The 25,770-nt window shown below is 39.2% G+C and overlaps 2 protein-coding genes across 6 annotated transcripts in view; both read left to right on the forward strand.

The window, feature by feature from the left end:
* myo3a (myosin IIIA) overlaps positions 1-13,464 on the forward strand; it is a 95,998-nt gene extending 82,534 nt beyond the window's left edge. For all 5 annotated transcript variants that reach the window (XM_036125374.1, XM_036125373.1, XM_036125375.1 and 2 more), the window contains 4 exons: positions 4,935-5,026; positions 7,041-7,081; positions 9,148-9,450; positions 12,917-13,464. In XM_036125374.1, coding sequence (XP_035981267.1) covers positions 4,935-5,026; positions 7,041-7,081; positions 9,148-9,450; positions 12,917-13,031 — 551 coding nt within the window. In that variant the 3' untranslated portion in view covers positions 13,032-13,464. The remainder of the gene's footprint in view (positions 1-4,934; positions 5,027-7,040; positions 7,082-9,147; positions 9,451-12,916) is intronic.
* Positions 13,465-16,437: 2,973 nt separating this feature from the next.
* gad2 (glutamate decarboxylase 2) overlaps positions 16,438-25,770 on the forward strand; it is a 31,630-nt gene continuing 22,297 nt past the window's right edge. The window contains exons 1-8 of the mRNA XM_012876316.3: positions 16,438-17,184; positions 17,399-17,461; positions 17,595-17,741; positions 18,384-18,617; positions 19,984-20,074; positions 20,745-20,857; positions 24,010-24,125; positions 24,504-24,583. Of these exons, the coding sequence (XP_012731770.2) occupies positions 17,109-17,184; positions 17,399-17,461; positions 17,595-17,741; positions 18,384-18,617; positions 19,984-20,074; positions 20,745-20,857; positions 24,010-24,125; positions 24,504-24,583 (920 nt within the window). The 5' untranslated portion in view covers positions 16,438-17,108. The remainder of the gene's footprint in view (positions 17,185-17,398; positions 17,462-17,594; positions 17,742-18,383; positions 18,618-19,983; positions 20,075-20,744; positions 20,858-24,009; positions 24,126-24,503; positions 24,584-25,770) is intronic.

Consider the following 25,770-nt stretch of genomic DNA (forward strand, 5'->3'; position numbering starts at 1 on the left):
AATTGTAACTTGCCCCCTCAGCTATGTTATTATGTAACTCTTTTGGCTACTCAGAGCCGTAACACCACCATGTTCCCGCTAAAAGCCTGGAGCTGCTTCGGTCGTTTTCAAGCTCTCTCTGACAAAGGAAAAAAAGCCTCTGAGCCCTAAGAGTTATTATTGTTTTGCCTTTAATAAGCAAAAATATGTCCTGTGCTCCAGGAAAACAGGGTTACAAGGGGTCATGCAGGGCAAAACTAAATATGATTACAGACTAATCTGTATCTTTTCCATCTGTGATGTTAAAAAATGGGTTTGCATGGTGTTCTGCTGCAAAACAACCTTAGATGCGGGTAAAATGTACTTGATAAAATAATCTTAAAATTGAATACTTGGAATATTGGACAGACTGCAAATTGGATCAAAAATAACTTTTTAAGATAAGATTTTAAAATTGTTGCCAGATAATAGCTTAAAAAAGGTCAAGTTATGTTGGGTTTTTTTTGGAAAACGTCATAGTTTAGCTACCAGACGGAAAACCATTTGAATTATCACCACTGTATATTTATTTATAGATAAAGGTGATCATCAAACAATATAGAAATTAAACATAACAAAATAATAAAAAGCGGTAAGCAATAAAAAAAAAACAAGGAATGACAATAGGAAGCAATGAAATCAGCAATCAAGGGCACAGAAGAAACAAAGAATGGCCTGATGATCGTGCTCTCTGGAAATAAATAATAATAACGTGGGATTTTAAGAGATTTAAAATAATTTGAAAGTTGCAGCAGACCTCACAGAAAAAGGAAGACTGTTTCAGAGCTGAGGAGCCGCTGGTTAAAAGACTGCCCATGTAACGAGCCGAGTCCTGGGAACAACTAAAAGCTTTTGGTCCTGAGATCTTGAGTTCTACTGGGAAAATGTGTCTGTAAAGCTCAAAAGCTCAAGAGGTCCCTGACCATTGGGACATTTAAAAGCTAAATTTTAATTCAAATTCTAGAAGAAACTGGCAACCAGTGAAGGGAATACAAAATCTGGGGGATATGTCCATGTTGTCTTGTCCCTGTTAGCCAGCAGGCAGCTGAATTCTGCACCAGCTGTAGACGGTAAAGAAGAGACTGAAGAAACTGGTCAGTCCCATTACAGAGAGATCTGCAGCAGTTCAATCTCAAAGTAATAAAACCACTAATTACCCTCTCGAGGACATCACTAGGAAAGTAATCATTGACTTTACTAATAAGCCTCAGATTGTAAAGCCTAGACTGGACTGCTGCACTGACCTGTTTATTGAACTTTAAATCTGAATCAAGGATCACCCCCAAGATTCCCAACGGTCACACAGCCAGAAGAGTCTGGCGAGCCAACAGCAGGGCTGCATTCTGTCAGCGGATCAGATTTACTAAATAAAATGATCTACCTTCTTATCGTTTGTATAAAGTTCACCTCTCACATCTGCTAAACATTGGAGCAGACAGCTGGAGTTTAACGAAAGATAAACGTGAAAGTTATCCACAAAAAAATTAAAAGAGCAGTTTGAGTACCGTGATGAGACTTAAAGGAGCAATAAGCGATATTCACCACTAGGTGGTGCTTGAGCGCTGTCAGTAGACCAAAACAAGATGGATGACAAGCCGTGCCTCTCTCTACTTTCACCCCAGCTGCAACCCAGTCCCTCCTTTCCCTTCTCAACCGTAGCCTCCTATGCACATATTAGCTAGGTTAAAAACACAACAAAACATCATCACCTTTCAGAGGAACATTTCAAGTGAAGAAGTAAGTAACTCATAACTTTATAATGCTGTTAGCAAGAGAACATTTTGATTTGCTGGGGGTGCTCTCAGCCATGCTGCTCCAACGCTGCACTGCTCTGACGATGGCGTTTTAGGGCAGGGAGGGGCTGAGCACTGAGGGGCAGCTGTTCACATGCACGTACACGCACTACAGGCATGCATTCGTGGCCGGCCTGGCTAAAGAAAAAAGAGAATGGAAAACAACATAGAGAGATGCAGTGTGACCTCACACCATAGTCCATCTGAAATATTACCTTTAGATCTTCATGTACCTGTTTTTTTTTTTTTGTTCTTTCTATCTGTAATAATGCAATTTTACTTATTGCTCTTTTAAAGCTGAACCTGGTGAATACCATGAAGCTCCAGGACAACAAAAAAGTTGTGTTTTCACAGTATTATTATTTAATTTGTCTAATCTTTGACGCAATAACATTTTTGAGAGGAAATATGTTTTGCTCTTTAGGTAAATCCCAACTGGAAAAATACTTTATAATAGTTATAAAAACAATAAGATATAGATATAAGAAACAGGCCTACCTTTAACTAGTAGGTGATAGCCAAGCTGCTTTACCAAAGAACTGGACTTAATACAAAGCCCCCAAAAATCACAACATTTACATGCTGAACTTTTTGTATAACACAAGTAAAGTTTATCAGGTTTTTGTATTTTTTTTTCTCATCATCTGGTTGGAGCATTTATGCTAGGCTAAGCTAACAGGCTGCTTGCTTTAGCTGCGTAGTATAAAGACTTCCTTTAACAAAGTGATGTTTGCCCTTTGCAGACATTTCTCCAGCGAAGCACATTGCTTAAGGTTAAACAAATTGAATTATCTAAGGGCTAGCACAACAAATTGTACATCCCATCCTCTCTAAGAATTTTTTTTCACAGACACACAGACTCAGCTAATCTGTCCTGACGAATTGTGGTGACACAATAAACTCAACCGGAATCATTAGCGCCACACGCAATGAAAGCGGAGGAATGTCGGCCGCACTCTTCTTCATAGAAAAGGTCAACAAAAGTTAATCATGTTTTGCGAGCCAACAATTATAGCAGAAATTAATATGTCGGTGTTTAAAATTAGCGTTACTCGTCGGTATGACCTTTTAGATGGAGTTGTTTAATAACATTAGACACTTTTCATCTTTTTTTACCTGGGAGCTTCTGCACATGATGGATTGTTTTTCTGCCAGTTTGAACATTAATAATAAGCGGCAAGCAAAGGTCAGTCTAATATGTTTATAATTGCAATGACATAGATGAGTGGTATTGTCACACTGAGCAGAGCACTGAGGGAAATTATGACAAATTGCCGCTTGGGTAGAAGTCAGGCATCTTGTGACAGACACACGCAACATGGATGGTAAGTAATTTATTGAACGTTTTGTTTCAATACTTGTTTCACATGCATTCATGTAAGATTTGCAACAGAAAAAGCCTCCATGGATGTGCAACAAATAAATATCAAATGTCAGCTGGTTTGCTGTTTTAAAAAGCTCCAAGTGGTTCTTCACTCATGAGATCATAATGAACACACTCAAAATGTTGTTCGCATGAACGATACAGGATCTGATACTTAATGGTCCATTAATGTAATTTTTAGTTTTACATTAAATCTACATAATGTTTATTTTAAAACACAGATGGTTATTGCAAAAGAAGCTGACTGCTCCCAGAATATTGAATGTAAACACACTGTGTAAAGTTTAGTGGAAGGAAAAAGTGTGGCAGAAAAAAGAAGCCTGGCCAATAGGTAATAACCTTGAAAGGATTATGAAGCAAAACCTATTTAAGAGTTTGGGGAATATTCACAAGGTGTGGACTGTAGATGGACTGTCTCAAGAACCACCGTTTAATCCTTGTAATCCTGATATCCTGATGGCTATTGGTGGTCCAATGTCCTCTTGAAATTTTCCATTTCATTTGGAAATCAGAGTTCAGGGTCTGAAGGAAGAATGTAGAGACGAAAAAAAATTAGCTTGAAGTTCAGTGTGAAGTTTACAGAGTCTGTGCTGATTTAATGGAGCTGATGTTGGTCTACTTTGTTTTATCATGTCCAAAGTCAGAGAAATTCTAATGCATTAGCAGTAAGCAATAATGAGCAAAATTAAGGTAATTAATTAAAACTTAATTCAAATTAAGTTCCCAAGGTAACAGAAAACAGGCTTAAATCGGAGGCAACTGGACTTGGTGAGGCATAATGCCCGACGAGGTGTTCATTATCAGAAATTAATGGACGACGCAAAGTCCATTGATTTCTTTTTTTTTTTCTTTCTTTTTTTGTCCATTAATTTCTGATAATGGACACTTCGTCGGGCATCATCCCGCTTATACCATGGCCACTTATGAAATAAATAAATACTAAATCAATTATTAACTGTTTAATGTTTTCTTTTTTACCATTAAAATTTTACGATTTTCACAAGAAGCGGCTGAGAAAACTATTTAATATCTGTCGTTGTGAGGCGTTGCTAAAGCAACCAGCTCTGACCACAGAACCTACGAAGTAGACTAGCACAATAATTTTGAAAAATGTATTCTTTTTTAGGCATCCTATAACACTTTTTAACACCCTGCAGACAATCAGAATCGAGTATTCACCCAGACCATGGTATAAGTCTATATAACACATTACATTACAGTTTAACATTTTGAACTGAATTGCTGAAATAAAATACATTCTCTACAATATTCTAAATTATCGAGACCCACCTGCATGTATTTTATTGTTGCATGTATTTCTTATTGTTGTGGGAAATAATACCTGATTCCTGCGTTACTTATCTCTGTCCTGCTTCTGCAGCACTTTACACGTTGCTTTAACAGACCGCAGACATATAACAAAGTGGTTCTAAGTTGTAAATAGATGGTTTTCCACACTGCGTATAAATATTTTTTGACTGAGAAATTTATGTCTATACATTTCTTGAATGGGTTAGGGCTACATTTTGAGTCACAAACTTGAGAATCATAACTGATGGTTCATAGGCCTAATGACGCGAACTGGACCCCATACCTGGATATAGAGTCCCTTTTTTTTTTTTGCTGTAACAAAAGGCGGTGAGGTATTGTGTTTGCCTCTTTCTTACATTCCAGCTGCATAAAGCTCCAACTTGCAGAACTGCCACCCGGCGATTTTAAATGCCTTTGTTGCTTTTCAGCCGACAAGAGATTTTCAAGAACCCCCCGCCGAACACAACAGCCAAAGACCCTGAACACACCAGAGGACTCCACTTATTACACGCTTATTCATGTGAGTAGCAGAAGCGATGGTGATTGATTCGAGATACTTTTGACAGCAAACTTTTGAAACCGTAATTGCTTTCCCGGTTGCTGGCTTTACAATGCACCATTGATTGGTTTGTTTTGTTGTTGTTGTTTTTTTTTTATTATTATTATTCACTGTGCTGTTGGTCCATTTACTGCTAATGTTCCCAAATAGTTTGAAAAAGGAAAGTTTTCTCCGTTTTGCAATTTTTCAAAAGTGTTTTTTTTTTTTTACGTTGAAAGCATTTGATTTTGTTTTTGCTGTCCTGTATTTGTAACTTTTAATCCTTTCAGTGCTCTGCAGTGTGACAGTTAAACAATCTTAATGTACAAAAACAAACAAAAGCCCTCTCAATATCTGGACTATACTTTTCCTATTAAGCCAGTTTAAATTCTGTTAAGATACCCATACAGGTAAAGAGTATTAAACATTTAGAAGTTCAGTTGTTGAACAAATTAAGAGATAAAAACTGCTAATGTCACTTTTACTGAAATGCCCAGAAATTCTGTTTTTTTTAAATGAATTTTTGTAAACATTATTGTCATATGTCACAAAAATCTCAATTTACTAATTTCATTGAGATGTAGTATTATTATTGTATAATTAGAAGATGCCTTGATAATTTTTTTAAGTATTTCTGCAGAAAATATGCTAATGGAAGCTGATTCTGAAACTAGAACATATCTAATTGCAAACACATGCTGATAAAAAATTTTATATTAGAAACTTGGATAATTAACACTGAAATACAATAAACGATAAAAAGGCCTTGTTGAAACAAGCAATTCAGGTATTGCACGTATGGGTAATGGGGCAAAGCAAACTGACATTTCTCAGTCAGAAGCTTTACACATAGAATAAACCAACTTATCATACATTCAATTCAATAATTTTTTATTTGTATAGCGCCAGTTCACAACACGTCATCTCAAGGCTCTTTACAAAGTCAAATTCGATCAAATCCTCCAGACAGTTTGGTCAAAAGTTTCCTCTCTAAGGAAACCCAGCAGGTTGCATCAAGTCTTAACAAGCAACATTCACTCCTCCTAAAGAAGCGTAGAGCCACAGTGGACAGTCGTCTGCATTGTTGATGGCTTTGCAGCAATCCCTCATACTGAGCATGCATAAAGCGACAGTGGAGAGGAAAACTCCCCTTTAACAGGAAGAAAACCTCAAGCAGAACCAGAACCAGGCTCAGAGTGAACGGTCATCTACCTAGACCCACTGGGGGTTAGAGAAGACAGAGCAGAGACACAGAAAGCACACATTGATCCAGGAATCCTTTCTGGAGTGAAAACAGGTACAAAACTGTCAAAAAAAATGCTCTTTGGACCAAGGGGCATGGATGGGTTAGTTTCTACAGGCCTGCAGCTCCCACAGAAAACTATTTTTAACCTCCTTTTTCTGAATACATAATGTATTATCTGCTTTCAGGGTTAAATAACCATTTTACCCAGTATGACAAAGTTATAGGAATTAATGATATCTGGTAATCAAAGTCACACACCTTGCTGCAAACAGAGGAGTCAGACAACAACAACGACAAGACAGGAGAGAATAGCAACAGCTTAAGAAAATTTGTTGGTTTACATTAAAAATATTAATTTCATGAGGCTTCTGCTGGAAGAAAAAAGCCAAAAAATGTGGTCAGACTGACCAGACTTAAAAACCCCAGCAGCGTAAACGAGTTTTTTGGTGCTTTGTGATCGACAACATATTCTAAATTGCATTTAATTTTATAGGGAAGTGGCACAGAAAAATACCCTGTCCAAATTCTGACAATATCCACTGTTACCGCCACCTAATTGTACGTCCTTTCCAGTTAAGCATGTGATTTATATTTGCCTTTCTTTTTATTTATTTTTCTTACTATTATTTTTCATTTTCTTTCATTATATTTATTTGTTTCTTTCCATTTTATTTTGCTATAAATCTTTTCATTTATTTTTTTTCCTGCACTCAAACTGACAAAATAAGTTTTCTCTTTCTTCTCACATAGAGATCTGTCCACGATGACAAACGCAAGCCCAGAAAAGAAGAGTAAGTAAATATATTGTTCTTGCTCCACCTTGCTTTCGCCACTTTATCACTTTGTGTTACACGGTAAAGCCTAGCATGCTGTGTATTTCCCACCTCAAGATTAGTTATGGTTTAATTATGATTCTTTCAAGTTAGCTTTACTGTATTTATCAGACCCGCTTTGTTATTCTGCTGAGGATATAAGTTAAAGAACCTCCTGGATAGCGTGTGTCCATTCATTTTAAATTGTTTCTTTTAAGCGTTTTCATTGCATTATCTTTTTATCTCAGTTTTTTAATGGATGTGTTTTAGCTTGTAGTGATATACAGCACTTTGTTTCAGCTGTTTTTAAGCGGTTTATAAATAAAGGTGGTGTGGTATGGTGTATTCATGCATATGTATGTCCTGCACAAGCCACAAGGTGAGTTTACCGCCCAGAGCGAGGAGGTGAAGATAGACAGATAGGGATGTACGTACAAGCAAGAGGCCAGGGTGCTTTATCACAACAGCTTGAGGAAGACACACACAAATACCAGCCACAAAATACACGCACCCACACGTGACTTAACGATGCACTAAAAATCAAGGGGAATAATTTGTTAGGCGATAAATAAAGCCGGGAATGGACAGGAGCAGTTTACATGCATCATTAAGGACGAGAAGGTCAGGAGGAACGATGGCAAAGCCTGATGGCGCTGCCTGCAGAGGAGGATAGAAGACGGGAAAACGTTGGCAATAAGGAGCGTATTGGACTGTGCATAAATGATAATAAATGTGAGAGAAGTCGCAAAGAAGGCATGTTATTGAACTGTTTTATAGTCTTTCTCTGCATGTAGCCTCCTGCGAAATTATGGAAAGTTTCCATTTAGTTCAAAACTGTTTTTGTTTTTTTACAGTTTAACACAGGGGTGTCATACTCATTTTGGTTTAGGGGCCACATTCAGCTTTATCTGATCTCAAGAGGGCCACACGAGTAAACTCATTGCAAGATTAAATAGAACTAATAAATGTGGACTTGTTGTTGATTTTTATATTAAATTAATTTCACTTTTACACAATATATTATGAATAACCTCAGCGTTTTTAAGAAAAGTATGTGAAATTTCAACAATACTTTTACTCAGTTAAACATTTACTTGTGCATTATACATAAGAACTGATCACAGTGATCGTACAATGTTGAAAAACATTTATTCACATTTTTTGGAACCTAAAAACACTGTCCTACATGACAAAATACATCAAACAGATAAAAATTAAGAAATGATTTAAATTTTTCCACACCTGAAGCTTAATCTGCTGATTAAAACACAGGAACTGCATATTTTCAATTAAACGAAGTACATGTTTTTTTTTTCAATAATTGTTTTATCATTCTCTTCCTTTTATCTCCTCTTTCTTTCACCTTTTGTTTTTTTCTTCTTGTTCTTCCTTTCCTCTCCTACTTTCCCATTGTAGTGTCCATATCATTTGAGATATTCTCCACATGAATCATAATAAAACTATTCACATTCATAAATCAAGCAGAGCACTATACTGCTCCACTTGTGAAAGTCAAATCTGATGAGCTCTTTTTGGCATTAAGACAACAATTATTATTGCGACATTGCCAGACTGGACTCTGGGGGGAAAAAATATATATAAAAAAAAATTTTTATATATATAATGATAATGCATTTAGCCACAGGGCCGGACTAAATTGTTCGGCGGGCCGGATCCGGCCCGCGGGCCGTATGTTTGACACCCCTGGTTTAACATCTTCTAAATCGAGTTTCTGCTGATGTGGAGTTGGTTATACGGGCGGGGCAGCTTTTTTAAAATATCCACAGGACTCCTTTCTTTCGCAGGACCTTTTATCACATCTTTCAGGGGGGGACACTGGCAAAAGTGATGCTTAGGTAGATGGATGGATGGGGAATCAGAGGCAGGTTCTCATTGCAGCATCTGCTCTCGACATGGTCCATTCAAGAGCAGATATCTGCTCTATAAAAAAAAAACAAAGACTGTTTTTATTGTAGGTTTTATGTGTAAATTGATAAAGTCTCAAAGTCCAACACCAACACCATCCTCCCCTTTGTGTTCTCCAGTCCAGGGAAGCTGCTAGACGTGGACGACCAGTACTACCGCACCCTGTCCACCAGCAGGTCTGAGCCCTCCATGACCACCGAGAACACCGTACTCAGGAGCATACCTGAGAGGAGGCAGTCCGTAGAGAGGAGACAGTCCATGGAGCGAAGACAGTCCATGGACAGGAGACGATCCACAGCCAGGAGTCATCATGGGGAGAGACGGCTGTCCACGGAGCAACGGTCGGCAGGTTCTATTCGACAGATGAGAGAAAGGGCTGTCACTGAGCCCGAGCTTCCCAGACCCATGAAGCAAGACAACAGGTATGTCCTCAAGTCTCGTGATGTCCAGAAGACATTAATATTTTTTAAAGACTACAGCGTGAGATCCTCTGGCTTGGTTAAAATTGATTGGAGATACTCAACAAAACATTTTGAAGGTCCTTTTCATTTCTGAGGCTGTTTGGAGCATATCAGAGCCTCCCACACATGCTGCTGTCCACTGCTAACCTGACGAGCCAGATGAATTTCGTTCCACTTAGCTCCGCCTAGCGTCACTCACATCCATCTGGGACCTCATCCATAGAGAGTGATTTCTCCAACCAATTTTATTGTGTAGCCAATCAGGACGCAGGGCTGGAGTTTCATAGATGTGACGTAGTGGAGAAGCCACCGTGATGTGAGACAGACAACAATGGCAGCTCACATCGAGGAAGCAAGCGTTAACATTGATGCTGCTATTTCTTCCGTGTTGTCCAATCAACCTGATATTGTTTCATTAAAAGAACATCAGAGAACGGCTCTGAAGGCTTTTGTTGGTGGAAACAATGTTTTCGCCCTTCTCCCGACCGGATTTGGCAAGTTTTATTTTCCGGGGCGCGTCCGTGGTGGAGCGGTTAGCGGTTAGCGCAAACCATGTTAGGAGGCCTTTAGTCCTCAACTCGGTCGGCCCGGGATCGACTCTGACCCGCGGCGCTTTGCCGCCTGTCTTCCCCCCTCTTAATGTCAGCTTACTGTCAATAAAACACGTGCCACTAGAGCTGCAAACACATAAAAAAAGGTGTTTTTTTTCCTGCGTCACTATCATCAGCGTCACGGGTTGGCTTTGGTGTGAGTGGTTGAAATAGCACGTCGATAAAGATGACAGACAAGTGGCTTTTCCAATCATATGCAAGGATTTTTGATAAGGCCCAGCCTTCTGAAACACCATTCCTATGGATCTGTTCCAGATGGATGTGAGTGGAGCTAGGTGGAGCGAAATCCATCTGGCTAGAGTCAGGTTAGTCCACTGCCACTCAGCTGGCTGAAGTAAGGCTACTACCTCTCTCCCTCTTCTACAAGACCGACCAATCCAGCTGTTTGGAAATAGTTCTGGTTTGGGAAATGTTGACAGTCTTGATGAGGAAGCTAAAGAAGTTGCTCCTATCATTAGTGTAAGAGTGTTTTAAAATCATCAATGAAACGCAGTTATGTTTGATAAGCGGCTGACTGTAAGATAACGTTAACAGCAGATTATACCTATACCAGGCACTCTGCTCAAGGTAATGGGCATCTTAAAGTATCTAATTTACTTCTAGATGACTTGTCTGAAACGATTGATCAGAAAAACAGCTAAAGGTGGTTGTCATAGTGCTGATATTGTCTGCTAAGTGCAAAACAATTAATTTTTTGGGACTAAAACATGACCTCTAACTTCTCTGCATTGAGTTGTAGGAAAGTGTGACCCATCCACTAAAGGAGTATTGAACACAGACTTGGAAACCGTGGTCAGTTGGCACAGAAATAAAAAAATTATGTCATCAGCATAGATATGTTGGGAAATGTTGCAGTACTCTATAATCTTAAAAACCGGGGTGGATGTAGATATTCATTATAAGTGGCTCGAGAATGGAGCCTTGAGGAACCCCACATGGGATGAGCCTCAGTCTCAGTCATATACAGTATGAACCAGTTTAGCATACCAGGCCATCCTACCCACTGTTCGAACTTAGCAGTCATATTTTTATGATAATTTGTGCCAAACATCATACTGAGATAGAGTTAAGCACCACTGCAAACCAGTAAGCTAGTGGAAAGACTTCCTGTACAACTATTCTTCTCCTGCCAAACCTGCCTTGTGGCGGTACAATTGTCCCACCTGGTGTCCTAGACATGGATTCAGGATTCTGGCCACCGCATTTCAGTGTAATGGATCGTTATGCTGAAAGTTATCAGAATTACCTTGAAATTAGAACGGTTATAGCTATAAACCTCCCAAACAACGTCAAAGCGAGTTCTAGCTGTTATTAGCCTCTCGAACAGTCCCATTCGAGCTGCAGGAATAAATCCAGAGAGGCAGGGAAACTACACACAAGTACGTACACCCAACACACCCCCTGCCGCCAGCTGTCCACCGTTACGATGAAATTAAATCCTGGTGAGGACCTATAGCAGTAAGAGTTGCTGAACTTAAAATGTTACAATAGCTATGTTTACATGCACAAAATTGCACAATCGGATTGAAACATATCGGGATTAAAAAACAAAAAATAATAGGATTGTACCGTTTATATGGGCACACAATCAATGATCCGATCATAATGTACGAGTTTACGCACCTTGCTTTATGCAGAACAGAACCACTTTGACATGCGCAGTTATCAAATTTCCCTAAAAAAAAAAACACAAAAAGAATAACTTCCATCTTTGCTTAACAACAAAAATAGCAAACAAAGCTGTATTGTACGAGTTTGTCTTCCGAGGGCCCGGACTGGACTTGCACCAGCTTCTAATTATGGTTGAAAAGTTGCTGAATAAATAATAATAATGAGCTCTTTTAATGTTTCAAATAGAAAGGTTGTATCGGGAGCTCCGACAGCTTTGCTTCCCGACGCATTTCCGCCACTCGCCTACGAGGAAATACATGTTTACGATGGGCGCACATGCATACTCTGGTCAGTTTGACACATTCATAATAACTTGATCCTAACAAGCGTTTACATACATGCCAATCAGATTATCAATCGGCATAAACCACCACACTCATCTTGAACCAAGGTACAAATCTAGTCTGCTTTAGTGCAGAACAACTAAAGCACATTAGCTGCTACAATCATGGGATTTTTGTAATAAATATTTGACAGCAGTTTAATGTAAGATCACAACATTACAAGTTTTTGGGCCAATTCAGAAGAATCCAATAATAACAGATACATTAATTCTATGTATAGCAGGTTGCAAACTCCCACTTTTTCCAACCGTATAAGTGCAAATGGTGCTGTGTTAATCTAAACATCATGCTATACATTATTATTCTTTGCGTGCAACATCTTTAGACTGATTTAGGTGAATAACATAATGATGAGCTACTGTAATTTTATGCAGGTTGTAACCTATAACTATGTGTCCCACCTGTGCTTTCTAGTGCAGGGACATGAACCTTTTGGTGGTATACACAATTGTACAGCTGGTTGTTTCTTCATAATGTAAACAAATTCCCACATATTCTATTATTTAAGGTTTAAATTGTTGACTTGAGTTGTTTACAAATGTGTCTTTTTTTTAAAGAAGGCTGGAGGTTTACTGAATAGTTGCAAAAAGGGCATATTTATGGACAGAAGTCTGGCTGGTGTTGTCTCAGATATGCCGTGTGAATGATGAATGGTTGAAGACGATAAACAATATGAAACCCCCTCCTTCCCCAGCACAAATCGCTTCATCTCCTTCTCCTTGTTGGTTTTGTATTTTAGTGGTTTCTGTTTTCTCATCCATACCGGCCCAATAGTGGTTTCACGTCTCTGTTGTGTTACAGGCGATCCATACCCAGAATGTCCTCCACAGAAAGCCGAAGCGGAGACAACCCGTACGATTTCAGGCACCTGCTGAGGAAGACGTCGCAAAGACGAAGGCTCATCAAAAAGTACTGAGCTGAGCAAATCTGACGCAGTCTTTGTAACAGACACTCAGCTTGTTCTTTGTATTTTGATGCAGATTTAAAACATGTTTTGGGTTTAGCTCCTTAATGGATTCTGCAGAGAACATGTTTCAATGGTTTCTGAAAATACTGGTGTTGAAGAATAGATTGTAAATAATAAACGTACATGTAATAAAACTGCTGTAAATGAACATTTATTTATGTTGTCATGTGATGTAGCCATTGATATAGAAACATTGTCTCTCTTTAATCGTGGAAAAAAGTTGCAGCCGTTGCCCATTTTCTTAAACTCTTTGCATTTTGGTTATTTTCCAAAGATATACCTTTGGAAAAATAAGACTCAGATGTGTTATATTGTAAGAAAAGTGTATTTCTGCTGTACTGTCTTGTTTGTTAATTTAAATATAAAGTATTTTAAAAGTTTTGTTTCTTTTCAGTCTTATATTACTCAAACCTAACCTACCGTATCTTATATGAAGTCATATTCACTCTCCATTGCTGCTTTGCATAAAATAACTACATTTTACATGGGTGCTTCACAAAAAAATGTCAGGTCAGTATCAGACCCCCCCCTTGTGATTTGCTACATTATTCTTTTACACATTGCACATTACTCTCAGATTCAAACTCTAACCTTTACGTGACATTTCAGAAGAAGAACACCCCCACAGGGATAGTCAGTAACCCCCCAAATACTGCACAGGCTTACAGCAAATACACAAAGAGAACGCATGAAATCAATAAATACTTAATAAACAAGCCAGAAAAGACTATTTATTGTAAGAAAAGGTGTATTGTTATTAGGGAGGGGTTTATTTTGTTTTGTTTTTTTGGTATTATGTTGTTGCAGGTGATCACTTCTTATGGATAAATCCACGTAAAACAATAAGCACAGTACCTAAATAAAAAACACTAATATTATGTACATATGCAAATGATTTGTTCATTTATATACTGTATTTGTTTTCTCATTGCCAAGGAAAAGATTACTATGGTGGCCATTATTAGCCAAAAGTACGCTTTTTGCAATAAATACTTTTAAGCTCAAAATTATTCATACCCATGAATACACAGAAGACAGATTTGATCCATGCATTCATATTCTGTACCCACCTGTCTGTGTGAGGGCCCTGGTGTCTATATCCAGCGGTCATTGGATGCGAGGCGGGTTACACCATGCAGGTCGACAGTCTATCACAGGACACACACATAAGGGCAATTTAGAAAGACCAATTAAACTAAAAGTCATGCTTTTTTGGACTGTGGGAGGAAGCTGGAGTACCCAGAGAGAACCCACACATGCATTGAGAAAACATGCAAACCATACAGTAAGACCCCCTGGCCCTCCAGATTTTCTTAGATCTGCCAGATTTAAATTAAAAAAAATCTTTTTATCAAGATCTTTATTTTAACTAGAGCTTATATTTATTGTTTTTGCAGAGGCCAAGCCATTCATGACGTATCTGATAGATACTAATAGATATAAATCTGTGGGGTGAGCTATAGATTAGGGTGATTGCAAGGAGGCCATTATCGAAGCCTTTCAGCTCATCACCAGAGATAAATCAAAACAGGGGTGGAAACGAGTGCAAAAAGCTGGTCAACAATTGTAGGAATGGTTTAAGCTGAAATGCTGATAAAGAGTTTTATATCAATTACTGAGAAGGGTATAATTAATTTTAAACAAGACATTTTTTCCATTGTTTTATCATCCTTTATAGATGCCTGCCTCACTTCTTATTAGAAACAAAGTTCTTGGTTGAATTGAAATAATTTTTAACCTAAAGCTGCAGTGTTTTGGGCTGTTTATGCTTAATGGGTAACACAGAGTGAAAATTAATCAACATTAACTAGTTAACCTTTAAAGCAATGTTTCTATACGGCTGCTCTGCTAACTTCCTGTAGCTGCTAGCTGTGCTGTTGTCGTAATGTTAGCTTAATCAGGAACAAGTGCAGATTCGGTTTCAGCTGTTTTCCTGTTAATAGTCCTGTTGGTAAAAAACATTTCTGCTTTTAGAAAATACAACCCTCTTTGCTACTGCTTCATTCTTGTAGGTTCTTAAGTCGCAAACCTAAATTGCTATTTCGATTAACCACCGAGTGGTCGCAATGTGAGACTAAATCTAATTTTGATTTTGCGACATGAAAACATTTACCGGAAGATTCTGATACATCCATGTAAAGAATTCAAAAGTTAAAGGCAAACTAATTAAAAAAGAGGAAACGGTGAAGTAATTTAAAGACCAGAGACTCACCAGATGCCGAGTTGCCATGGTGATTCCCACCTTTTTAGGGCTGCCAGTTGAGAGGAACAATTGATTGTGTTTATTTATCTTTAAACAACCCCTCTAAGTCCAACTTTGAATGGAAATATTCAGAGATGAAATAAAGTAGGAGTGGATTTGATCGGGTTTGTGATCTCCGTACACATAAAGCTTCATAGTAAAGACGAAGATGCAGAGATGAAACCGTGGACGTGAAAGCAGTTAAAGATCAGAAACAGAGTACTATTTTATATACCTCATCACACTATGAAATGGTTATTTATTGATAAAAAATAATTTAAAAACTAAAAATGTAATTGTACCCTATAGTTCAGAACATTATTAGAGCCTTTAAAACTTTGATTCGTATTTCAAGTAGTGTTACACTAAGGAGTAAAAAATTTAAAAAAAATCATACTTTTAAAAAAAAAAAAAAAAAAACATAGCCAATTAAATATTTGCAGTTTTTTGTGAATGTTGTAGACACTGGATGATGTAAAAGTCATTATGTACAATTCCTAATCAAGGCAAATGATACCATGGATCTTTTATGGGGTTTTTTAAACAATGGGAGGACTAAAAAGAAACTAGACCAAAAGAATAACTGTTAATCATAGTGTTAAAATTCAACTTTTTTTTAAGAATCTAAAAGGTTTAGTTACCTAAAAAAAAACTGGAGTGGAGCAGAAATCCTTACAGGGTTTAATTAAAGAGATGTTATTAATGTATTGCATCTTGCTAATATAAATCTACGCTTAAAATAAGTGATATTTCAAACTGCATTTTAACTACGTTTTGTATTTTCTTGGATTAGCTTTTGGAATTCAAATTTGATGATTTTAGACGTGTAAATTGGCAAAAAACAAACAAACAGAATAACAGAGAGGATGCAACTATACATTTCCTGCTTTTTCTCTGTGAAATATCACATGTTTTGGCTCAACAATGGTAAGAATCGGTGCAGCTCGTCAAGTAAAATATATCCTGCGTAATTATGGATATTTTAGGCACAACTTGCACCAACAGAGGAGGGTGGACAATGCACGCCTGCTGTTTTTGTGTTTTTAAACCGAGCTCCTCTCCCCTCCTCCCCGCCCAGCAGTTTCCTCCTCTGGAGGCGGGCAATTAGAGCAGTCGGTCGCCAAAGAAATGGGTCTCCAATTGCCGGGCGGATGAATTAGTTGGCATTCTGTGCCTGTGCGGAGGGCAAGTTAGGCGCTCATCGGGGACAGAATGTTGGGGGTGGAAGGAGTCACGACGCACGACGCAACGCGGTTCGTCATGACCCTGGAGTGAATCACGCAGGGATTTCTGTGCTGACGTGAAATTTTCGGCATGGCCGGTGCGTTTTGCGTATTTACAGACGGCTTTTGGCCGCTTTCCTCCACATCAACATTCGTTTTTCTTCCTGTTTGTTTGAATTTTTTTGTAGCGAAAAGGTGCGAGGCTCCCATGCAACATTTCACGCATTCACAACTTACTCGCACTGTTCCGGTTTCATCCAATTAGAGAGCGCCTGCGCCCACTGGAGGAGCGCGGCGTCTGTTTTTTTTGCGGCGGATTCACATGCGCGCACGCAGCTCCATGCCTCCTGCGCCCGCGGACGCTCTTTGTGCTCCGTGGTTTTGACGCTCTCTCCCTCGCCTCGCCGCGCGGAGCGGTGTGTCGGCTGCGCGGCTGCGTCCGCCGGCGCTCAGAGACTTCTCCGGTCACATTCAGCACCACAGCGGCCGTGAACAGCTCCGTGTGGATGGGCTCTGCGCCTGCTCCGCGCGCCTCCTGCAGCTCCTAACAACCGGCGACAAATGGCATCACACGGCTTCTGGTCCCTCGGCGGGGACAATGCGGGGGCCAACCCCGGGAGTCAGAGCCCAAGTACCCGTGAGTGGCGTCTTATTCTTCCTGGAGGTTTTTTTTTTTACCTTCTTTTTTTGGAGGGCTTTGTTTCAAAAAAAAAAAGGCAGACAGGCCTGCTCCCTACCGAAGTGTTTATTCCCATTTTTATTCCAGAAGAGGCTTTTGAATCGATATGTGTGCTTATCTGTATCAGTTTAAGAAATAATCTCAAGTGTGCACATTGTCATATGTCTTCCAGCCAGGGCTTGGTGCCAAGCAGCTGCCCAGAAATTATCCGGAGGGATTGGATCGAAATTATGTGGTACGTCCGCTGCGAGTCTGCGGTTAGTTCCCCCGTGCATGGCCGCGTATAGTCGGCTAGAAATAGCTCCATTCTTGCTTTCTCTTTTGCATCATTTTTTGGGGATTATTATTATTTTTTGTTCTTCCCAAAGCGCTGCTAAATGTCGGAGAGGTGGAGAAACCCGTCGAGCCGACCGCCAAGCAGCCGCCGCAGACTGCTGCGGGAAGCTGCGGCTGCAACAAATCCTGCACCTGCAGCAAAGGCGCCGATGTGGGCTTCTCAGACCTCTATTCAACAGGTATAAGCAGCGAAGGGCTGCAAAACGGCGACGTTTATGAGGAGCGCACAAGCAATCGTTACATTTTTACAACCAAAAGACTCGTTTTTTTATTATTATTATTATTAAATGATGAATCCTCTTTTAATCAATCGAATATTGCAAATCAAGGCCTGTATTGTGGTTTTCTTCTTAATTATAAAAGACAACAGAGCGTTTTAAATCAATTCCTTTGTCGTTGTTTTTTTAAACTTTTTCTCAGGCCTGTATATTTTTAATGACATGTGAAAAAAAACATTTTATATTTAATAATAACAAAAAAAGAGAGAGAATCACACCGTTGACAATGACAAATAAATAAATTATGTAACTGTTCTACAAAATCGAATCATATGGATTAAAATGCTTTTGCTTTTTTTTGTACCTTTTTTGCTCAGAGGTCACCTTCACCTAAATCCCTTCATGGGAAGCGTAACAATCTTTCCAAAACGCAGACATCTGCGTCGTTTTGATCGGTAAAAATGTAAACAAACGTCAGATTTCTTTTTCCCCACAGGAATAATTTTCTAACAAAAACAAAACTTTTAGTCTATATTTTTATTATCAGTCCTGACTCCAATCACATTTAGAAATGGATTTCCGTGTCGCCCCCATTGCTCGCAGACCTGCTACCTGCCATGGACGGAGACACCAAGACGATGACCTTCCTGCAGGAGGTCGTGGATATTTTACTGGCCTACATAGTCGAGTCCTTCGATCGGGAAACGAAAGTGATCGATTTTCATTACCCCAACGAGCTGCTGCAGCTCAACAACTGGGAGCTGCAGGACGAGCCGGCCACGCTGGATGACATCTTGATCAGCTGCCGCGCCACTCTCAAGTACGCCATCAAAACAGGTGAGCGCCTTTAAATATTTACCTGTGTTTGTTTTGTTTGTTTGTTTTTTTTCCACACTGCATGCCAAATCACACACAAAAAATAAAAAATAAACATTAAAAAAAAGCTCACATTGTTCCGCTTCATTTCAAATTCTTGAAGCTGATTGGTTTAGGCCCACATAGCTACAGTCGGAGGACAGCGAGAAAAAAAAAACAGTAATAATAGCAACAAAATGACGCAGTACAGAATGATTAGACACATCTGTGCGGTTTGTTTTTCCATTTTCATGTATTAAAGCAAACGACTTATAAATAAAACCAACAAAAAAGAAAAAAAAGAAAAACAAGAAGAATTTGCACATTGTTCTGCTTTGCATGAAATTCCCGAAGCTGATTGGTTTAGATATGAGCCTATTAACCAGCTGGAACACACACAATGATAATCAATAATGTAATAAAATAAATAAATAAATACAAATCTAAATTTGGTGGATAAAGTCGTTATATTATTTTATTTTATTTTTTTGTAATTGCTGGACAATCTTAAATACTTATTTATTTAATCATTTCTAGCAGCTTTGCTCCTGCCTTTGAATAATAATTAAAAATGACAATAGGAGGATGGTCGACATGCATCCTTTTTTTTCTAAATGTCGTCTTCCTCTTCCTCCTCTTCATCCTCCTCCTGCTGCTGCTGCTGCATGCTTGGCCACCAGACCGATAAATTCGGCGGCGCAGTAAATCTGGTTCAGCAGGCGGCAGATAATAGGCTAATAATCAGGCTTCATAGCCCAAGTCCATTATTCTCTGCTGAGTGTCACAGGCAGGAGGACATTTACAGAAGCAGCATCAGACACCTTTCAGCACCCTAAAATAAGAAATATGGCCTGTTTTGATCATATAATAATCACTTTACAGGTTATTTTGAAGCATGCAGCAGTTCTGTATTGGTTCTAATGTTATATAGTTAAATATCCTCATTGTGCACAAAAAGATACTGTGATGAATGCTTTCATTTTCAGCAGAATGTGCATGTGGCTGCGTCAGACAAAACCAAAGCGTTTCCTGTCTCTTTAAAAGGCGCGCTTGATTATGAAACGCTGGTGCAAATTTTGCCTGCGTTTACCCTTTAATAAATCCCAGCACCACCCACTGCACCAGTGAATGTTTTCATCATTTCCACAGATTATTTAGAAAGCCTCGCTGCATCTCCATTCCTGCTCTGTAATTAAAGCATTTCTGAAATGACAGTTCTGCTCATTTCTGTGCAGTTTTCTCAACAAAAGCCTCTTTAAATTGCATTCCTCCTCCTCCTCCTCATCATCATGTCTCTCTCTCTCTCTTTCTTGCTATTTTTTCCTCCTCTTTCTTCCCCCGTTCCCAGCCCACCCCAGGTACTTCAATCAGCTCTCCACAGGATTAGACATGGTCGGACTGGCAGCCGATTGGCTGACATCCACGGCCAACACCAACATGTGAGTATATGTGGCCTGCCTCAGCACGATTCTGGCCGCTGATAAGGACGGCGGTGACAATGAATTTCCATTTCCTGCAGCATCCGTCTGCACTCTGCTCTGCGTCTGCAGGGGCTGATAGCAGCTTTTTATTTACCCAATCGTGACAAATGAAAGCCCCCCCCCCCCCCCATCCCCACCCCATTTCACCCTTTTTCTTGCACCCCTCCCAACTCTGCTTTTTATTCCTCCCCTTCACCTCTGATCCCCATGGGGGCTCAAGGGAAGAAAATTAGCTCTGAAATTAAATTCAGACTAATCAGAAGCTAATTCTGGATGTGTGTTTTCAGGGTGATAAACGCTTTGGCTCGGGTAGCTGCGACGGATTGCAAAATAAACATTCTAACTCCTTATTGTTAAAAAAAAATAATAAAAAATACAAATGTAAATATTGAGATTTTATGTCATCGTATATAATTCCTAAACCACACATGCATATTTGTGCAATTTTATTCAGAAAAAAATATTTAAATTGCAGACAGCAAATTTAACAAAAAAGGTTGCAAATTTTAAACACATGCAGCCATTTCTATGAAATCATTTTTTATTGGAGATGAGTCATGATTGCACCACGGTTTTGTAACGCCTCCTGTGTGTGACGCCTTTTTTTTTTTTTTTTTTTGTAACGCAGGTTCACCTATGAGGTGGCTCCTGTGTTCGTGCTGCTGGAGTACGTCAGCCTGAAGAAGATGAGGGAGATCATTGGCTGGGCAGACGGGCGGGGTGACGGCATTTTCTCACCCGGTATGTTCACCCCCCCTCCTCCTCCTCCTCCTCCTCCTTTTTTTTACCTGAGGTAGACCCTGCTGTTTGCGTTTTAATGTGTCGATTTGCATTTTGATTATATAAATGGAACCAGTTTCAAGGGCAATTAGCATGAAATCACTTTTTTATTATCACGCACAAGCCCCCTCCTCACCATCGCGCTCGTCTGGTGACACATGATGAAGTTTGATGATGAGGCCCTGTTACTGGCAGAGAGAGGCCGCCTCGTCGCTCAATTCACTCAGATTCTTCCCTAAGCAGGAGCATTTCGCTCTGGTGTCGAAATTTCCCTTAAAGAACAGGGGTGCATCCAGAAAGTTTCGTACAGGGGCCAAGGGGGGGGGGGGGGGGGGGGTCTGGATGGCATTAGAGAATCATGGACGTTTAAGGAAGTGGGTTGCTATGAACTTCAAAATGTATCTGCAGTTTCTTTGCCCAACTTTAATCTGTTCGATACGTTAATTAAAAAAAAAGTGCCCCTCATGTTCCAACCATAAACTTCAAAGTATTTTATTGTGGGTTCATGCAATAGATGAACACTCGACACAAAAGTGAAGGGAGAGTTGTTAACTGTGTGAATTTATTATTTTCAATAATTCAAAATGAATTGAAACAAAAATTTGCTGTAAATATGCTATTTAAGTCAAGGTGGTGCTTTTAAATATAAAGCACACACAATAGATGCAAAGGTAGGAATTTCAATTGCAAATTGGCAAAATTATACATATTTCAGGATAACTCTAACCACTAGATGGAGGCATCTAATATGATCCTTTATGAGTGAACTATGCATCAAACGGCACACATTAGCACTGGAAGGGGTTTGAAGATGATATAAAAGATGAACATATGTTACACTAATAAAAATCGTTAAATTGTGATGTGTATTTGTATTTAGGCCCCTTCACTCTGATACCTCCGAATAACATCCAGTTTGACTGACTGCCTTCAGAAGTCACCTAACAAAGAAAACATGTTTATGTTTCTTTATGTATTTATTTGAAACAGATTTTTATGTAATCTGCACGAGTAGAAAAATTAATTAATTTTCTCATTGTTATACATTGATTAAATCAGAGTAGATATTGCTAAGTGTCTGAATAATTAAAGATTTTTTTTGAAAACATCTTGAAATTAAGAATTTCACACACATCTCCTAATATTTAGTAGAATTGCTGTTTAAACTGTACGACTTAAGATCAGACATTTTGGATACCGTAAGCTTTTCACGACCATTTTCTCTTTTTTTGGCCCATTCCTCCCGACAGAACCGGTGTAACCAAGTCAGGCTTGTAGGCTGTTTAACTTACGCCACGCAAAGAGTAAAATAAAAAATAATTACTTGGTTGTCCTTGAACCATTTTGAAACTAGGTTGGTCGTATGCTTTGGGTCTTTGTCCATTTGGAAGACCCATTTGTGCTCAAGCTACACCTTTTGGCTGATGTCCCCAGATGTTACTTCAATGTTTCAACATAATGTTCTTTCCTGCGTTCTTAGCCCTCCGACCTTTTCTTCAATCAGTCGTCAGTTTGCTCAGGCAACAGGAAATGTCTCCAAAAATTAACATCTTTGCACCCGAGTGCACTGGCAAACTATATTCCAGCCTTTTATGTTGCTTTTGGGGGTAATGGCTTCTTCCTTTCTGAGTGGCCTTGCGGTCTATGTTGATACAGGACATGTTTCACTGTCTGACCAGCCTCAGACAGTATCTTCACAAGGTCCTTTTATTTTGTTCTGTGGTTTAGACACATATTTTACACCCAAACCCATTAATTTCTGGGACATAGAACCCATCTCCTTCCTGAACATTGTGATGGTTTGACATCCCAATCGCTGTTTATAACACATAAACGCAGAAACTTTAGGTAATTGAAAATCATGCCTAAGTGCAAAACTGTCTTGTGGAGGTCCACGGTTCCTTTCCTGGCTGATTTTTATTTATTTTTTTGTTATTTTCATGATTTTTTTTCTTTTCTTTTTTGAGGTGTTGTCTTTAAACAAACAGGTATGTCACTAATTGACACATACGTTGAGATATAAGATTCAGAAGCTTTCACAACGCCAAGAGAAAGAGGTAAAGGGTGTCAACCTGTCTGTAATATGATCTCAGTATAAATCCAGCTGTTCTTTGAAGGCCTCAGAGTTTTATTAGAGCACATGGCTGAACAAACAGGATCATGAAGGCCAATTAACACAGCTGACATGTTAAGGACAAAGCTGTGGAGAGGTTTAAAACAGGGTTGGGTTGTAACCAGATCCAGTACAGACAAGAGCAGCATTACGAGACCAAAACTGCACTTTTTGGTCTTCAAGCAACATGCTTTTTGTGGAGGAAAACCAGCTTTGTTCGTCACTCTGAACACTTCATGCCCACTACGAAGCAAGGTGGTGGCAGCATCATGCTGAGGAGGCGCTTGAAAAAGAAATCTGTTCTGGAAAGACTGGGGAGGAGTCAAATAGTTTTTATAAAATTATATTCATCTGTTAGAAACGGCTCAGTCAAAGTCCAGCCCTGAATCTATTTGGAAAACCTACCACGAGACTTTAAAAGATGCCCTTTAGAGATGCTGTGCAAAGAAGAAGAATTAAACATTCCCGTCTCTAGATGTTCAATGGCGGCTCAGAAAATTCACAAAAGACTTGCAGCTGTACTTGAAATAAAACTTGGCTCTACAAAAAAAAAGGTTAAAAAATACATTAAAAAAAAATCTGATGTTTTTTTTTAAATATTTTTTAAATTTTATCTCTTTATTTAGTTTTCATTCCACTTCAAATAAGCACCTTGTTTTGTCATAAAATCCCCAAATAATACATCACAGTATGTGGTTGTAACATCATAAAGTTATAAGGGTGTGAATAATTTTGCAAGGCAACACGCTTCAGCACATGCATCTTTAATGCAGTGGTTCACATGTGATTGTTTCTGCTCTTTCACAATGGCTCATTTGTTCTGATCTTAGTATGCTATTATTAATAAAACGGAGGGAAGTGAGTTATATTTAAAGGTCGCTCACTTTGAAAGACAAAAAAAGTTGTATACATATAATTTAACGGGGGGAGAAATGGAAATAGGCTTTTTTCTTTGTCTCAGCTGGAAGCCCTGCATCAATTCTCACTGTCTGTCCTCTAGGTGGTGCTATTTCCAACATGTATGCCATGCTGCTGGCCCGCTTCAAGATGTTCCCTGAAGTGAAGGAGAAAGGAATGTCGTCCGTCCCCAGACTGGCGGCCTTCACATCTGAACACGTAAGGACTCGGATAAACGCATCCAACGACGAACATCGCTCCTTTAAAACCAAATGTCAGATTTTCCATCCCAGTTCTCGTCTTAGCTGCAGTTTTCCTTTGTGTCCCCCCTCCTACAAATCAGCTGTGTACCACCCCTTACACCTCAGGCCCTAAGCTAACATTATGTTTAGCAAACACAGAAGGTCACAAGGTGGGAAGTGCATCTGTCACTGTATATGTCACCTCCTTCATCTTTAAAGGGCGTTTGAAAGATGCTGCGAGCACGGCCGCCATTAAATGACACACAAATATGTCAGCAGGAGTGTGTTCTCGCAGATTTATTCTGCCTCTTGTGATCCGGGCGCTCATTTCTGCTGTGTCTCTCTCATCTCTCAGAGCCATTTTTCCATCAAAAAAGGAGCGGCGGCTCTTGGCATCGGGACCGAAAGCGTGATCTGCATCAAAGCGGACGAATGGTAAACGGCTTCCGCTCAACGACTGCATGAAAATATGCCTCGCAAATTTGTCCCTCATTATATATATATATATATATATATATATATATATATATATATATATATATATATATATATATATATATATATATTCACTGGGAAGATTTTATTTTCACAGTTTTCCACAGATTGTTTCTTGTTGAATATTTATCAAAGATTTATTAATCAGTTGAAAGTCTGTCAAATTAAAGCTGTCTGGAAGTGACATTTGGAACAAACACCCAGAGAGATGAAAATCTCAACTTTTGTAGAGCTTCTTGGGTCAACTTGGGTTTTGAAGTTGACAGTGATCCTAATCTAGTTCGCCAGGTTGGAGCAGTGGTCAAGTCCAGTTTTTATCACCTTAGGCAGCTGGCAAATATAAAGCCGTTTCTCTTAAAACAAAATTTTGAAACAGTAATTCATTCCTTTATTTCAACTCCACTTGATTACTTCAACTTTCTTTTATCTGAGATTGAGAAGAGGGAGCACATCACCCCTATCCTGGATTCCCTCCACTGGCTCCTTGTGCATTTTAGAGTTCTTTTTAAGATTCTTTTATTTGTTTTTAAAAGTTTTGCCCCATCTTCCCTCTCCTGCTCGTTGCCTCAGGTCAGCTGACCTCCTGGAGGTACTCAGATCTAAACGTAAGCTCAGAGGAGACAGAGCTTTTAGTGCTGCTGCTCCTAAGTTATGGAACGCTTTGCCATGCCCCTTTATTATCCACTTTTAAAACTCGCCTTAAGACACATTTTTATTCCTTGGCTTTTAACACATGTTGAGACTTTTGCTCTTATTCCTTTTTATATTTCTATTGCAATCTTTGTTTTTCTTCCATTTTAAATGTTGATTGGTTATTGTCTGTACAGCGCTTTGTCACAGCTGCTGTTGTTTTAAAGTGCTTTATAAATAAAGTAGTAGCAGTAGAAGTAGTTGTAGTTGTAGTACATGAACCTTTACACCAGTCTTAAGTCTTTTTTAACTTATATTCCGTATTCCAGCCACCCCCGACCAGTTTCTCTGTTCATGTTAGGGGAACAACCTTCCCGCAGCATGATGCTGCCTCCACCATGTATCACGGCGGGGATGCAATGTTCAGAGTGGTGTCCAGCTTTAGTTTTTGGCCACTCGTGTGGTCAGTTTTGGACGCCTTCTACTGTACGTTTGCA

This window comes from Fundulus heteroclitus, chromosome 21 (assembly GCF_011125445.2).
Source record: "Fundulus heteroclitus isolate FHET01 chromosome 21, MU-UCD_Fhet_4.1, whole genome shotgun sequence".
In the NCBI taxonomy this organism is placed as follows: Eukaryota; Metazoa; Chordata; class Actinopteri; order Cyprinodontiformes; family Fundulidae; genus Fundulus; species Fundulus heteroclitus.